The following is a 17212-nucleotide window of genomic DNA, read 5'->3' on the forward strand; positions in this document are numbered from 1 at the left end:
GTGTTTACTTCTTGCCTCGACTGGAGATTGATCTGGTGGCAAAATCTCACAGTCCGTCCACTCATTTGAAAAACTCCTGCATTTCTAGACCGGACGCCGGGAAAGTTGCTTGTTCGTCTCGTAGATCTTCGCCCTCCGTTCTCGGGCATCGTCGCTAAAGGCTTTGAAGGCGGTATGCATTAGCATTTCCCCCCGTCGCTTTTCTCTTTATTCCCGTGTCAAGGTGTCTCAACCACGAGAAAGTCGTGTCACGAGGAGTCTTTTATTTATTTATTTTTTTGGCTCTCCTGGAATTGGGTTCCTTACCTGTATTCACCATTGCTTACAACCGTTCACGAACAACGGCACTCACCCACGCTGGCGCAAATGATTACGCCCAGCTCGTATTGTCCAATGTCCGCCTACGGTAAGGACGGAAAATGGTTGAACTTTCTCATGCGTTTCGAGCGCGGTCGACACAAGTGGGTGGGGGGGGGGACACGCGGAGAGCCTCCAGGCGGGTTCGATGGGGCCCCCCCCATCCAGATGCGTCCAACCGACTCGTCCCCGTTGCCGTCCCAGAAAGCCTCTAAGAGCACGGCCGCTCATAAGTCAGCGCGATCCACATCGGCCCGCCTGGCGTCCCCCTCGCTAGCTGGCCGCTCACCCACACCCGCCGGGCACGGTGAGTCAGGACACGGCCCTCCCCCCGAAAAAAACACGCAACACCGCGTTTTCTGGCGGCAGGGCTCGCCGTGAGGGGGGGGGGGCGGCAGATGGATATTTTAGCAGCGTGAGAGAAGGAGAAGTGAAAAGAGATGCGGAGAGCAGAGCGCAGGGGAGAAAGTCATTTCCATGTGTCTTTGCCATGTGGTGTAAATCTCAGTCTGGCACAGCTCACGTTTACGACTGAAATGTTTCATCTGCTCGGCTTTGATTCAGTTCCTTTGGGCGGGCCAAGCGAACAAGAAAACTGTTTATTTACCCTGTCCATCTCTGATAAAAAGCAGCACGCGGACATGGGAATGTTCCCGACTCTTGATTCCGGTGACAACCGTCGGCGCTTAAAGCCGAGGCCGGATGATATCTCTTGATTGGCGTCAAATTTGGAGTTTCAGATTTGTCCCCCCCCCCCGATCGCCTCTCTCTCCGCCGTACGAGACGAATGGGAGGCTGAATGGGAGCGGTAGCGTTTCCCTCGACATTCCGACGGCGGAGGGGGGCGAGCTCGTTCTCGGGCGAAAGATGCTGCCGCCAAGCCGCCGCCCCCCCCCCCGGGGCGCGGGCGCCGGCTCGAGACGCACCTCCACAGCCCATCGTCAAACAGGGAGATTTGTCCGTCATGGCGGCCGCGTCAGGGCGTCAGATGGAGATGAGATGAACAGTTGCGCCGGCTTATACTCTTTACCAGTCACGCGTTTTTTAAGTAGTCGGCAACCCCCCCCCCCCAAAAAAAAAACCAAGAAGCAGGCTAGTTTTCGTTCATATTTTATTTCTAAATGCATTTCATGTAGAACAAATACAACAAAAATATAGCTTTTTTGGCAACTCTTTCTTCGTAAGGTGTTTGCATAGCGTATTTGTCACAGAATCCGTACATGTCTCACCGATCGTCGCTGGTGTCGCGTCGTAAATTTGTGAACGCGAATGCCTTACAAAAGCTGCACATTTTCTTTACAATATATATATATATATATATATATATATATATATATATATATATCAAATTATAATGTTATGTACACTTACTTTACACATCGGTGGAAAATTTTTCACAATCGAATCACAAGAAATCACCGTTTTCACCTTTTCCTACGCCGTATTTACATACATTCGTGGGCTTAGCTACGTCAGTCATCGATAAGAAGCTGTTTGTTAAAAAGAAAAAAAAACGAGACGAGAAATAAACCGAGTGGGATGGAAGGAATGGTTAAAAAAAGCGAGCATGTACAAAGACGACGCACTCCCTCTCCGCCGCGAGGGACCTCCCAGAGTAAAGTGGCGAGGGCTTTCTCGGGCCCCGACCCCCCGTTTGAGCATCACCCATGTTGAAGACGGTTCCGCCTTTCTTCCGAGTGACGATGCGCCGAGTTGCTACGGGCGCTCCCAGCGCCCGTGAAGGTACGGTCTGTCTGACCATTGTTTTTCGCTGTTTTGGATAAATTCCGCTGAGATGCAAATTGGCACGAGTGAAAAGCATACCTCTGACATGAGAAAAGCCGAAATAATTCTGTGTTCCCTCGGGGCGCAAGAAGAAGAAGAAGGGGAAAAAAAAAATAAAAGGTGATCCAATGCGATTTTCCGGCAAGAAGATTATATGATGTTCCAAAAGGGCTCCAGGGTTATGAGTCCTGAACAAACTTCACTTTCCAGATGACGGGGTCTTGCCTGTCCAAAGTGACTCTGCTCTCTCGAAATATACAGATTCCGTTTAAGATAATGTGAAAATTCTTGGCAAAGAAGACGGTTGTAAGGTTCCGCCAGCCGGACTAGAGGGAAAAAAAAAGGGGGCAGTCCTCGCTCTCTCCGGTGCCGAAGACGGCCGTCACACGCCCGACGTGTCTGAACGAGGGAGCTGTCATCGCAAGAGATCGTTAAGTGCGCTGACGACCCCAAATTGTGCAGGTTGGCTGCGAACCGTTATTAAATATTAAATATCCCCCCTTTGTGGCGATACCTTTTTGCCGCAACCTCAAGCGACGGCATGTCTTTGTACGCCGGTGATGCCGCGCTGGTATGCGGCAATCAGCGCTTCATTGTCTCGGTATCTTTTCAAGTTTTAGGTTTTTTGGGTTTGTTTTTTTTTTCTTCTTTTTTTCCTTTCAAATTAAGCTGCAATTTAGGCTCTCATTTGTTTACCGTTCATTATGATCTGTACAGGCAACAAAAATTCGAAAAAACACACAAAACAAAAGGAGACGAAGCGGCCACATCTGGAAGGCCGGATGGCCGGCTGGATGGATCCGCTGCATTCCGCTCGGCGCTGACACATTTGAGAGCCGCAGCCTTCGGCTCGTAAAATCCCGGCGGAACAGCTGCTGCGGCCGGATTTTCAACTTGTGAAAGTGTGAGCTCGACCGCTCCGGCTCGGGTTTGTTGAGATGAACACACCAGTGGCATGGTAAACAGAATTCCCTTTGCATTGCACGTGTCTGTTCTGTAGCAGTGGAGATCCTGTCCAGGGCAAATTACATCCATCCTTTGCTGGGGGACTGGAGGGGGACTCCATGTATTCGAGGCGTTTGATTTTTTTTCGGTTTATGGCTTATATGATCACTGACATAAGTAGAGACTAAGTATCCCATCCAAAGCCGTGCGAGGCCCGTTGAGGGCCCTGGACTGGGAGGCCTCTCTATTTAGGCGGCACCAGGTAAAAAGTGGGGTATCCCTGTTTTATTCCCAAATGACCAACCAGGATATATTCATTTGGGAAGGGAGAACTACCAAATTGGAGGCTTCCGGCTTCCACCTTCCAGCGGAATGCATCTCAGGTCCCTGGATCAGGCGGAGCAAGCACGCGTCTCAGGGTGAAAAACTAAATCCAACTACAAGACAAATGTTCAAAAATGCCTCGATACTGATGAGAAGGCCTGCTCATTTGACACAGTACAAACTGACATCGGGCAAAGGATTTGTGCGTATTTCCCATTGATCCACCTTAGATTGTCCTCGCTGTTTGGTTGTACAAAGATCAGCAGTATCTATCCCCCTCCCCCGCCTGCCCCAAAAAAGACCACTTCAAGCCAAGTCCAGAATTAGACACCGATTCAGTCTTCATACAATATTAGCCCTAGATACCCCCCAGAATGAGCATTTCCTGGAGCACATCAGGAAGATAAGCCCGTGTGGATGTTGGCAGGAGGTCTGACGGCGCGTCAGACTATCCGCTGGAGTCCCGTGACCTCACCCAGTACTCGGACACCGCCCGAACACCTACGCTACCAGTGCAGGTTACATTATGACACCATCCTAGTGGGTGAGTTGTAACTCGACGTGAGTTCAGAAATGTGGGTTTTGTGTTTACCTTGTTAAAATACATCCCAGGTGCCACGGGCCGCGGCGTGTTTGGGTCTCCTTCGGCAATGAGGAGACCTTGTCCAAAGATTAAGGAATGTGGATGTATCATGGGGGGTGGGGAGGTCAAGAATTAATGCTGGAAAACCGCTCCAGACCCCTCAACTGCAGAGGTGGGTGACTCCAGGTCCAAGTCCTGCCATGTTTTTGCTCCAGCCACGCACAGATCAGCTGGTTCCACTCATTCGTCGGACTTCTGGGCTGATGGTTATTAGCGAAAGGCGTAACAACTCCAAATCCCGGAGTGGAGCTTTACTTTCTGAACCCGGGCTTTTCCACCTCTGCTTCAATGTTTCCTCTCTCAAACAAACCACACCTTCTCACTTAGAGGGGGGGACTCGACGGCACAGCTCCTCAGCGCATAGAAAAATACTCCGAATGGCAAACCCCTTTGCGAGAGATTCAAGTCGTTTTAGCTTAAAGAATGCGCACGTCTTACAAACGCATACGAGAAGCTTATCATTAACACCCGCGGGGGGCGTGGTGCGTCAAGTAACAGTTTCCCGCTCAGCCCGACTCCGCTGTGCACCGAGTGCTTCTTACTCTGTTTGGTTTTCCTCGCCAGCCCAAAAATAAATTATCACAGTACCATGTGCACCGTCCATGTGTCCACCCCCCCCCCCCTCGCTCTCTCATACAGCCACCCCCCCACACCGGGGGGGAGGGGGCCACGGGGAAGGGGGGCGGGCAGGAGGGGGGTCAGTTTGCAGAGCGTCCCGTCCTGCTGCTCCGCGGGAAGCGGTGGACTTTGAGGTGCTTCGACAGGTGATCGCTGCGGGCGAACTTCTTCTCGCAGACGATGCACTGGTACGGCTTGACCCCGGAGTGCGAGCGCCGGTGCCTGGACAGCTCGTCCGACCGCGAGAACCTGCCGGGAGGGGAGTGAGAGTGAGATGGGATGGACTTAAAAAAAACCCCAAAAAACCAATGCGGTTTATTAATTTAATTTAATTTAATTACATTTTGTTTAATTTTTTTTACTGTTTGTATTATTCAATTAATTTTTATTAATAAATGTATTATATATATAATAGGTTTAATTTTTGCCCCAACATTGGCCAATTTCCACAGCTTGTATTCAACCATCTCCTGTAGCTGCTATGTCTAATTGCGCCCCTTTTTAATTATACCTATAATTACACCACATTCAACCCAAGAAAACATAAACACACATTAATATTGCAAGACTCGGTCACTTGCTTATTATTATATTCTACACTGAACCAACCACTACCCACACTGCTCTGGTCACGGTTCCTAACCATAACAGGGTTTTCTGTTACGTTGAAACGCCTCACCGCTGCTTTGTTTTAGCAGCCGGTGGTCCCGAAAGTTTTCACACAATCCTGTAATGAAATTTCAAATAATTGGCATTCCATTTGCAATGATAAAAACATCACAGCCGTGATTGTCAGCAGGCGCCAAAACCGCAGTGTGAAAAACTCACATCTCTCAGGCAACTGTTTTGTTTCGTTTTGTTTTAATAGGAGAGTCATCTGAGGGGCCTCTATCACTCCGCTTCATTTGCTGTGCATTTTAAGAGCCTGCGCCATATTTAGCCCAACACATGTGCACTGTAAATCTATCTATCTATAGTGGTCTATTTCAGGTCTGCGCTATCTGGTGCACGCTGGTCAGTCCATAGATGACAACACGAGTGAAGGGTTGGAAGGGAGCGCGTAAGTAGAATTTGCATGCACGGATTTAGGTCTGCCTGTGCATTTGTGTGTGTGTGTGTGTGTGTGTGTGTGTGGTTGTGTTATCTGTTTGTGCGGATCACTCCAGCACATAGCTGGATTAGCCCTCCAGATCTCCTCAGTCCGTAAACGCAGATGGGCGTCCCCGGCACCGTGCCAGAGTCCGGCTTCACAATAAAGGCGATAACTCACAGAGGTGTAAAGATGTCACTCGCCGTTGTTTCAAAACACATCCGCCCGAGACGTGATATTTCACAAGCGGCCTATTCATCATTCGAAGGGCCTTCGCAATAAACGCGCGATAGTGAGAGGGTAATCAAAAGATAAACCGAGCGCGAGGCGTGCCAGTGGCGCTCGGCTAATGGAATTTGAACCGCCGTGAATGGCTGCGGAACGGGGACGCTGTGGCAATGTATGGTAATGCATTGGCTTGTCTGGCAAGTCACGAACGCTAAGTGCGCTCTTGCCAATGCGTTTTCCCCAAAGTCAAACCTGTGTTATCATTTCAAGTGCGAGTAATATTTGCCACGATTTAAGCATAAACACTACAGTCATCGTCCTTGGGGTCCCCCCTGTGCTAGTTCTGGGTCCCCTTCCAAATTGGGACCCTAAATTCAGCCCCCATGTTGCAGTCTCATGCTGGCGCTACAACTCTAACCTCAGCAGAAACATCAGACTTAATGCAAAACAACAGAAGAAGCAGCTCTCCCTCTTCCATTTCGCCATGGATCGTACCAGGCTCTCATTTATCAACGCATTTACATTATGGCATTTTTGGGGGGTTATTCGGTATGGGGGATAAACTTGTGCATACACATAAGTTTACAAATGCATAGTGATAGAAATAATAACGAAAAATGCACAACGGCAGAATAGTGGTATATTTTGCTGCATGTCTGGACACACACACACACACACACACACACACACACACACACACACACAATCACATGCACACAAATGCGTCAATCCAACACATACCCATTCAGCACACAGATGCACATGAACACGTCAACATGCACGGCTCTCTTTCTCTCTCGCTCGCTCGGTCTCTCCCACACACAGACACAGACACAGACACAGACACACACACACACACACACACAGACACACACACACACACACACACCTCAGAGCTGGAGCCGTTCCATATCAGGTTCAAGCTGAGACCTGATAGAAACCATGTACAGTTATTACACCGCCTCACGTTGGGACGGGGCCCAAGAAAAACACGCCGTAGGGGGAAGCGTGCGCCGCTGAACGTGCACTTTGAGACGCCGAGGCTGATTTTTCCTTTTGAATCTGCATCATTCAGGAAGATTCATCATCCACTGCCGCCCGCGCCACTCCTCACAGGCTCTCGCCATCTGTACTCTTGGGCTCCCTCCCTCCCTCTCTCCCTGTCTCTCTCTCTCTCTCTCTCTCTCCCTCTCTCTCTCGCTCTCTCTTCCAAGGTTTCTCGGCGTGGGGGAGGTCAACGAGTGCATCTTTCTGGAGAGGATGGTACCGAGCACATGTTAGGTGTTTGGTAGATTTGATAGTATTTGTTCGACCCAAATTATTCTTCATCCGCGATTGACGACAGATGTACAACTTCTTACGCCTCTGCCGTACGCGCAGACAAGTGCACAAACACATTTGAACGATGGCTCGCTGGGAGCGGTGCCAGAGGGTTTGTGGAGAGCGCTCGAGTCGTTTAAAGAAGGGGAGAAGAATTCCCCCGGGGGGGGCGGGTCGGGTCTCGCTAAATAGTTGTTTCCGTCTCGATATTTTTCCAACCCATTTAGGTTTCTGTCATTCTGTCTCTTTGCCAAAAAAAACCCCGTCACTCTAAGAATCCCATAACGTCGACCCCACCAAGGGTAAAGTACCCATTTGGCAGATGAATATACGATCAACGACGGAAAACACAAGTTTTTCTACTTAGTGGGAAAGCATCGGGCGACAGGAATGACGCCCTGATACGGCAGCTTTTACGATGTGAAAATATTATGACAGTAAAAACTAATTAATTGTATGCGTGTGTGGGTGTGTGTGTGTGTGTCTGAGTGTGTGTGTGGGTGTGGGTGTGGGTGTGTGTGTGTGTGTGTGTGCGTGTGTGTGCTTGCACCCACATATGCAGTGTGTGTGTGTGTGCTCCTGTTGACATGTGCCTTTGTCTATAATAACACACCGTAGGGGCTTGTACGGGTTTGTACCGAAGCGGTTGTATGCTGTTGTATGAGAAGTGAGGGAGGAGAGGGCAAAAGGAAAAAAAACACCAACCCAAAACAAACAGAGAATAAATGAAATATGCCCCCGTGCCTCATGTTTCAGGATTCCAGGACTCGTTGGCCTGGAAATCCTCACTTCCTGACCCAAAGGGAGGAGAATTCGGGAAGAAAATTCACTATTGTAGCTTCACAATATCTGTTGTTTTCAGGGGAGAAAGTGCGACGTGAAGAGAAGAAAGAGCTCTTCAACTATAATTCTATGGACATGACAGACAGACAGACAGACAGACAGACAGACAGACAGATAGAGTAAAGTGAAGCCACAATGCATGTTGTTATAACACGTATATAACACGTTGCCTCAGGTGAAGTAACGCTGTGCAGCAGGGGATTTAAGAGTTATAACACATACAGTATCACACTATTGCTGCGTTGCTTGTTCGCATAACACTATTAACGCCAGTGCTGCCTTGCGTGTCGCCCTACGGCCGCCGCGCCGCTCTCACCCTATCAGAACGCGCGGCGGCGTGATGTGGGTTGCGTTCTCAAATGGCGGGGGGAGCGACTGATGAACGTGCCGCTGCAGCGCGTGGAATAGCGTCGGCCCCGCCCGGCGCTATCGCAAAAAACAGCCGCGTCCCTCTGGGGTCGTCCAGGTAAAGGGTCGGACAGGTACATACACACGAACACACGGGCCTCCATATGCACAGCGTTTGGCAGTCAAAGGTGATAGAGTTGGACTTGCACTTTGGATGCGCGGCCTTTAACAACAAAAACAGAAGCTGGATGCCGGGTTTCCTATTGACACAGCGACGGGCGGCGACGCCGGGGAGGGGGGTGGGGGGGGGGGGGCGCGTGCGCGGACGGACGGTTCGATGGCAACTGTGTCGGGGAACGAGATTGAACCGGCGCCCGTTGCAGGTCTGTTAAAAAATTAAAAAAAAGGCAAAAGAAATATATTTTTTTAAAAGTCAAAGTGAAACCGTTCTGAACCGTGGACGCCCTACATGCGGCGTTTGGGACAAGTGTGTGTGCTTGTTTTTGTGTGCGTGCGTGTGCGTGTGCGTGCGCGTGCCAAGTGGTCGCAGACAGAAAGCAAACAAGGGGAACAACGAGAGCATGGGGCAAAGTCTGCCCCGTACACCACTTCAAAAGGTTTGTTCTATCTAATCTACAACTCTGCCATGGAGCAAAAAAACACTCATGGGGCGATGGAGGGGGGTGGAGGTGGGGGGGGGGGGGGGGGGGGGGCAGAGAACAGAACCATATTCCAACTTTATTCTTATGTTCTTTCAAGTCCTCCGTTTTGAAGCTCTTCGACTGCTGTCAAAACACTCCCCGCACTCTGCGCCGGATTAAAGTTGCGATCGTTACGTCAAACCTTACCCGGTCGATCCTTCACATTTGGAGCCGTGAATATGCGTGCGCGTTACAGCGCTCTCTCCCTCTCTCCCCCTCTCTCTCTCCCTCTCTCCCTCCCCATACAAACGAAATATTTTGAGAGGGCGCAACGGGTCGCCTGCACTGAATTATCTAACCCAAAACATTTCAACTCACCTCAAACTCAACATAAACTTGTGTAAAGCCTTAAGCCATATCATCAGTCTCAGGACAACACAGCACTTACTCGATTGGTAAGGAATGCCTTGAAAGCGAGTGCGGTCATGAAATTAGTCCGTTTTGACAGCTGCGCTGAGACAACAGGTATCTTTTCACACAACAAAGGAAGTTGATAGCTCAGACTGCAATGACCTACATGATTAGGACGAACTTGTATAGAAGGCTTTGACAGGTTCAATAGATTGGCAAACTTTTGGTGGAAAGGGTGGTTATTTAAAGGGAAATATATTGATCCGACACCTCCCTTCTCGCTTCCTCTGTCAGCACGTAAAGTCATTCCGTCACTTACACACTCTGAATGCCCAGCCCCAACCGTGTCTTTTGTCGTCTCACCTCCAGCCACAGCCAGGCCATGTGCAGGCGAAGGGTTTCTCCCCAGTGTGTCTCCTCAGGTGGGCCTTCAGGTGGCTGCTCTTGGTGTACATCTTATTGCAACCGGGGAAAGAGCACTTGTGCATTTTGATAAGGTCCGCTACCGTGCTTTTCTGGTACTTCTGGCCGCCAAAGAGGAAGCCTCCCGCCAGGCCACCTCCGCCCGTCCCGTCTTCACCCAGCCCCATGGGTTTCGCTGCAATGGGCACTGGCGCGATGCGGACAAATTTGGACGAGCCGGCGCCTCCCGTCGCGCTGGCGCCTGCGACGTTTACCTGGGGTACTAGCTGAGGCACCAAGGCAAAGGTCTGCCCCTGGATGTTGACCAGCAGCTGGGCTATCTTAATGTCAGAAGAGGCCTGGGCGGGCTGGGACTGGGTTTGCTGGGGACAGGTTTGCTGGGACGCAGAGTTCGATACAGCACTGTTGGGCTCTTGTTTGATCTGTATAGGCTGGATCTGCAGGATGACGGGAACGCCGGAGGCGGCGCCGGGACCCTCCGTGGAGATGGCAGGTGATGCGCACTGCTCCTGTTTAATCTCTTCAAAAACTCCGCTGCCAACCGTAGAGCTGCTGTCACTTGCGATGCAGCTAGAATCTTCCACCAACAGCCTATCGGCGACATTGGTCGTACGTGGAGCAAACTTCACTTCGTAGGCTGGAGAGTCTGGAGAGTGGACAACTGCACTTTGCGAGACAGGCACAGTCTGATCTGAGACGTTGTCATCCGACCTTGGCTCTGTCGCTGCTGTCCTGACACTCTCAGTGGCAATGTCCTCTGACATGGGTGACATTTCTGCAGCACTTCCTTCCTCTTCCTGCCCAGACGTCCCCACCTCCATATTCTCCTCGAGGAACTCCTCGATCTCCTCCAGGGTGGGCTGGAAGAGGAGCGCCACAGGGTCCTGCAGCTCGTCCAGGAAGACGGGGAGCTCGTAGCCTTCATCCCCGGCCTGCTGCTGGAGGAGGCCGAGCCGCTGCTCCCTCCTCGACTCCCAGGCCAGGCCCATGGGCAGGAGCGGGGAGGCGGAAGCAGAGGAGGACGAGGAGTGGGTGGAGGACGTGGACAGCGGGGAAGACGAAGGAGCAGGGGGAGAGATACCGCCACCGCCGCTGGCACACTCAGCGCCTTCAGTGCCGCTGCGGCCCAGCGAGGTGGAGAGCGTCGCCTGCGAGAGGAGGAGGTCCAGCATCCCGTCGGGGCTCTCCCCTCCAGATGAGCTGCTGCTCCTGCCATCGTAGCGCGGGTCGGCGCCGCGGTGCCGTGACGACGAGGACGATGACGAAGGCGAAGACTCCGGGCTGGAGCACAGCGAGGACGTCGGGCTGGACGAGCTGCTGAGGTCGTCCTCTGAGATGAACGGCGAGGAGAACAACGCCGACCCCGGATGGTGGTGGTGGTGGTGATGGTGCTGACGATGGTAGACACCTGGATCGGTCACCATGGCACCGGGTGATGGGATTCCGTTGCTGTGGTGACAGTAGCGGCTGTAATCCGACGCCTGATAGCCGGCGTAGCACAGGAAGGTCTCCTCGCCAAGCTGCAAGTGATCCACCATTCCTGAGTGGAAGACAGGGCAGCTGAGGTCTCTGCTCCGCTCTGAGGTTCTGGTGGTTCTCGATCACCAATGAGTGGTTGAAGATCTTCACTCCTATATTCCTCTTCTCCCTGTAGGAGGAATCACATTCACATCACATCATTTCAACAATAATAGCAAACTAATAGATGGTAAACTGGCTTACAAGTTTGATGTCAGAATTTTCATTCTGAAGTTCTGGGAAAGCAATTACATTCAAACGAATATAGACTCTCTCTCTCTCTCTCTCTGTCTCTCTCTCGCTCCCTCCCTCCTTCCCTCCCTCCCTCAGTTTTGGGCTGCTTGTTTAGTTATGCACAAGCTGCTTTTTTAGTGGAATTTGGGCTGAAAGCACTCCAAGTGAAAGTCTGAGGGAAGTGGAATTCCCAGACTGTGTGGGCGCTGCACTGCAAGGTCCAAACACTAGAATCTGGACATGTGGAAATACCAGGGTTTGAAATAGAACAATTTAAAATAGAACCAATTGGCAATACACAATAAACAATAACCTTAAAATAAACAATAATGCAATACACCAATACACCTCTGTTTCAACAATTTGAAATGTAAAGCTAGAAATTGTGCATTTTGTATCGGTGATACAAAGCTTTATTGATTTATTGCTTATTTTAAGGTCATTGTGTATTATATATTACCAATTTATTTTTCTATCACAAATGTTTGTTTTTTTTGTTATAGGGCCAATTTTTTTTTTTTCTATTTTCCATTTCTACTTTCCTATTTCTATGTTTCTATTGCATTTATTCCCTCCGGAGATGAATAAAGTGTCTAATCTAATAAATCTGAAGCTAATGATTATATATATCAAATACTGTACATTCCACGTGAATGTGTTTGAAGTTTAGTTCATCTCCCCCGGTGTTTAGGTTCCATCTGTTTATGATGAAGAATTAACAACAATAATAAAATATAATAATATGACAATAATAATAATAATAATAATAATAATAATAAGAAGAAGAAGAAAGTCTTCATAGAGTTTATACCGAAAAAAAATACATATTGCAATGATTTAGTTCAAGGAAAGCGTGATGTAGCGCCCTCTACTGTAAGCTTTAACCTGAGCAACGTGTACGACAGTAACCCTGCAAGAACATCTGCTCCTTCTATAAATGACACGGTGATACATGATAAAAAAAAAATGAAAAATAAAAAACACTTCACTATGAATACCACCGTTAGTCGAATGAATAGACCATCCCCAGCGAATAGAATGACATCCGTTAAAGGCGAAATTGCATTTTGAAGTTTTGAACATGTTGCACCCGGTGAAGCGGTTCTCCTGCAGACGTAGTGTGAAGGCATGCTGCAGGAGCGCACCGCCCCCCGACCCGATCTGCTCAGACCTCTTACAACAAATGCAAATCCACGCACCTACCTTCGCACGCACGGGGTGGCAAGGGGTCCCGGGAAGATTAAAAAATACAAAACTAAAAAAACAAAAACAAAAAAAAAAAAAAAAAAAAAAAAAACACACTCCCGGAGTTGAAGTTGGAATAACGCAGTAATATCACAGCAATAACATAGTAAAAAAGGCGGTTATAACACAGTGTGAACTCCTGGGCTCGACCCGCGCTCCCGTGGAAGGTAGAAGCCCTGGTCCTGTCGCTCATTCACCGTCACATGATTTGGAGCTGAGGAGGTTTTAAGAGTCATGTCGGGGGTGAGGCTTGTGAAGGCTCGCCTGCTCAGCCTACGCCCATTGGCTGGAAAAGCCGCTGAGGCTGGACCTGTCTGCCTGCCCTGTGTTTAACGGTGTTTTAAGGACGGAGGGAAGGAAGGGAGGGAGGGAGGGAGGGAGGGAGGGAGGAAGGAAGGAAGGAAGGAAGGAAGGAAGGAAGGAAGGAAGGAAGGAAGTAAGGAAAGAAGGAAGGGGGGGAGGAAGAGAGGAAGGGAGGAAGGGGGGAAGAGAGGAAGGAAGGAAGGAAGGAAGGAAGGAAGGGAGGGAGCAAGGAAGGGAGGAGGGAAGGAAAGAAGTAAGGAAAGAAGGAAGGGAGGGAGGAAGAGAGGAGGGAGGAAGGGGGGAAGAGAGGACGGAAGGAAGGAAGGAAGGAAGGGAGGAAGGAAGGCAGGAAGGAAGGAAGGAAGGAAGGGAGGAAGGAAGGGAGGAGGGAAGGAAAGAAGTAAGGAAAGAAGGAAGGGAGGGAGGAAGAGAGGAGGGAGGAAGGGGGGAAGAGAGGACGGAAGGAAGGAAGGAAGGAAGGGAGGAAGGAAGGCAGGAAGGAAGGGAGGAGGGAAGGAAGGGAGGAAGGAAGGAAGGAAGGAAGGGAGGAGGGAAGGAAAGAAGTAAGGAAAGAAGGAAGGGAGGGAGGAAGAGAGGAAGGGGGGAAGAGAGGAAGGAAGGAAGGAAGGAAGGAAGGAAGGAAGGAAGGAAGGAAGGAAGGAAGGAGGGAAGGGAGGAGGGAAGGAAAGAAGGAAGGGAGGGAGGAAGAGAGGAAGGGAGGAAGGGGGGAAGAGAGGAAGGAAGGAAGGAAGGAAGGAAGGAAGGAAGGCAGGAAGGAAGGGAGGAGGGAAGGAAGGGAGGAAGGAAGGAAGGAAGGAAGGGAGGAGGTAAGGAAAGAAGGAAGGGAGGGAGGAAGAGAGGAAGGGGGGAAGAGAGGAAGGAAGGAAGGAAGGAAGGAAGGAAGGAAGGAAGGAAGGAAGGGAGGAAGGGGGGAAGAGAGGAAGGAAGGAAGGAAGGAAGGGAGGAAGGAAGGAAGGAGGGAAGGAAAAGAGGAAGGAAGGGAGGAGGGAAGGGAAGAAGTAAGGAAAGAAGGAAGGGAGGGAGGAAGAGAGGAAGGGAGGAAGGGGGGAAGAGAGGAAGGAAGGAAGGAAGGAAGGGAGGAAGGAAGGGAGGAAGGAAGGAAGGGAGGGAGGAAGGAAGGAAGCAAGGGAGGAAGGAACGAAGGAAGGAAGGAATAAGGGAAGGAAGGAAGGACAGAAGGAAGGAAGGAAGGACGGTAAGGATCATTGCTTCCTTCCTTAGTCACTTCCTACATTTGCTACTTCCTACTTCCCAGGAGGGAAGAAAGAAACAACATAAGGAGGGAAGGGAGGAAGTAAGTAAGTAAGTAAGTAAGAAGGAAGGAAGGAAGGATGAATGATGTAAATAAATAAACAATATTTAAGTAAGGGGGCAGGGAAGGAAGGGATGAAGGGAGGAAAGAAGGAAGGAAGAAATGAAGAATGAATGATGCAAATGAATAGGTGATTAGTTAGTGAAGGGGTAACTTGTGTGGCCCCCCCTCCGGACACGGCCACAGACACTTTGTGGCGATGGCGACGCCCCGGAGACCTCCCGAAGCTGTCCGAACGCAGGGCATTCTGGGAAAGTTCAGCGACGGGATTGGAGGCATCGTTCCGATAACACGTCACATGAAAACATGAAACATATTCATCGTCAAAACCGTTACATCCAAAGTGTAAATTTGACCTTCCCATTTTGCCTAAATGACCAACGCAATACTCAGCCGCGTAGTGCAACAAAGCAATCGATTCCCAAGGAAGCTTGATTCAACGTCTGCCACGCACCTTGAACTTTTGCCTCAGTTTTCCCGGAGCAGAGAGGGGAAGCGGAGCGCCGAGCACCGCCCGCATGGACGCAGGGTGCGCCGGGTGAACCGGACAGCGCAGCCGGTGCATCACAGGGATCAGGAGAGGGATCGGCTGTTGCAGCGAGGGCAGATTAAAGGTCAGTCGAAAGCCCGGAAAAAAAATCGAAAGGAAATACAACCAGGCGCTTAAAAATAAACAAACAAACAAACAAACAAACAAAAAAAAAACGCCGCTGCCAAATCGCACATACGGGGGGCGACACTTGTTGATTTCGGTGAGGCAATTTGTGGGGGAAATGGAGTAAAACAAACAGAGTCCCAAACCTCACAACCCGAGGCGCCGCCGAGGCACTATGCCCCCGTATTTGGAAATGGCGTGGTGGGGGGGGGGGTTTGTATATTAATCGCACATGACGGAGCTCGGCGTCTATCTGTTGAACTCCCTTCACACATTCACCCGAAAGACGGCGGTTTTATTTTTGGACTTGCCACGAGTGCACGGCGCCGGCGCGCGTGCGCTGGAAACAACCGTTGTCCTGCGTGTGTCTGACACCCCGTCTAACAGCTGCAGCAATAATCCAAACCTATCAGGCCCAAAAAAACGAAATTGGCTGTACCTCCGACTGATTGACTAATATATTTTATTGTGTTTGGGCAAGTAATCCACGTGGAGTCGCCCTCTGGGGTGGTTGCTAAAAATACAAAAAGTGATGACACTTATGAGTGAACCCATTACCGCCTCCTCCTCCCCGCTATCATCGCTACATCGGCGAGAGCAGAGTAGCCACGAGAAAGTCGAATTACTTTGCGACGCTCATTCAGTGCGATCAATGAGTAGTTGCGCTTCCTATCGATTAATCGGCCACATATTTGTCAATGCTCATCGCCGACCGAATGGTTGAACCTGAAAATAAGCAACTGGGAAATGCGGTTGGGGGACCTTTATCGTCCATGCCAATCGAATGCGTCTTTATTTACCGCACAAAGGTCAGATTTTCGCCTGTTTGTTCAACCGTCACAGCGAAAAGTTGTAATCGTCAACGTGTTCCTACATACTTTTGGGCTGTGGGATTTAATGCAAAAAACACATCAAACAAACAGATAACCGTATTGGTTTTGTCAGACGAGGACCGGTCATCCAAAGCGTATTTTACCCAACACTGGAGCCGTGGTCCTAACTCTAAACACACACATCACATAAGTAATACACAGAGGTTATTTTCTGTTGCCCACAACCTAATTGGTTTGGGCTGGTGTTCTCCTCAGACCCGACAAACAACTACACATACGCATATTATGTAAGGTCCAGATGGCCTCAATGAATCAAATTGACTTCTTTCCTTTGGTAATTGTGCCCCGCAGCAGCAGCAGCACCGCTCCAAAAGCAGGAATGGGGCAAATGATGTGTGCTCCTTACTGTGCATTTCTCAGGGACGCAGCAGTTGCAGAAGATAGTGTGCACTCGCCTGGATAGTTAGCTCCGCTCAAAGTCACATTGTGAGTTAGTGAGACCAATGCAGACGGTAGAACATGGCTTCCGGGGCCGCGGATCTGGTCCTTCCCTTGTCTCTTAGATCTTCTCTATTTGATTTGCTGTTACAATTCTTAACTCGCAACGCTCAGGTCGTGTTTTTGATCACTTGCTCAGCCCCATTGCAGGCTGACAGCCATGATGTCCGTCATGTCTTGGATGGAACACCTGAGGGTGCGGCTGTGTGACTCGCAGCGTATGGACTACATTTGTACGCTACTAGCTCTGAATATCAAAAGACTGGCAAACCTTGAAAAAGCTACTGCCACATTAGATAGCGTCGGGTACCATCAAGCGTGGCTACTGAAAATTCTTCCAATACACGTAAAAAACACATTAGGGCTGACCAACAGGCAGCTAAGGCAAATATCTGGACCCAGATGATGTTTTCAGTACCATGAAGACACCATATTGCAAATGGCAGTATTACAAAAAACAATATTTTTTAGTGCAGTATTCTAATAGGTGGATGTGTTTTTCCAAATAGTGCAGAGAGCTTAATGAGGTGCTAGAGCACTGCTCTACCCTTTTTATGATCACTCTTGGATGATGACAGACCATGGACTCCAAAGATGAATGTGGCGGCTAATGGCTC

At 49.9% G+C, this 17212-nt stretch overlaps 1 protein-coding gene across 1 annotated transcript; it reads right to left on the reverse strand.

Annotated features, from left to right (window-relative positions):
- Window positions 1–2746: 2746 nt before the first annotated feature.
- Window positions 2747–13155, reverse strand: LOC307241476 (Krueppel-like factor 15). The gene is made up of 3 exons (XM_080015607.1): window positions 12932–13155; window positions 9917–11624; window positions 2747–4921 (listed from the first exon to the last, which is right to left on the reverse strand). The coding sequence occupies exons 2-3, from the start codon at window positions 11512–11514 to the stop codon at window positions 4753–4755; spliced, it is 1767 nt and encodes a 588-aa protein (XP_079871733.1). The 5' UTR covers window positions 11515–11624; window positions 12932–13155; the 3' UTR covers window positions 2747–4752.
- Window positions 13156–17212: the final 4057 nt, after the last annotated feature.

This window comes from Zeus faber (assembly GCF_960531495.2).
Source record: "Zeus faber genome assembly, chromosome: 15".
NCBI lineage: Eukaryota > Metazoa > Chordata > Actinopteri > Zeiformes > Zeidae > Zeus > Zeus faber.

Coding starts and splice junctions, on each gene's coding strand:
- LOC307241476 (XM_080015607.1), bottom strand. CDS start 11,514: ATGGTGGATCACTTGCAGCTTGGCGAGGAGACCTTCCTGTGCTACGCC. Junction 4,922..9,916: donor TGGCCTGGCTGTGGCTGGAG/GTGAGACGACAA, acceptor CCCTCCCGGCAG/GTTCTCGCGGTCGGACGAGC.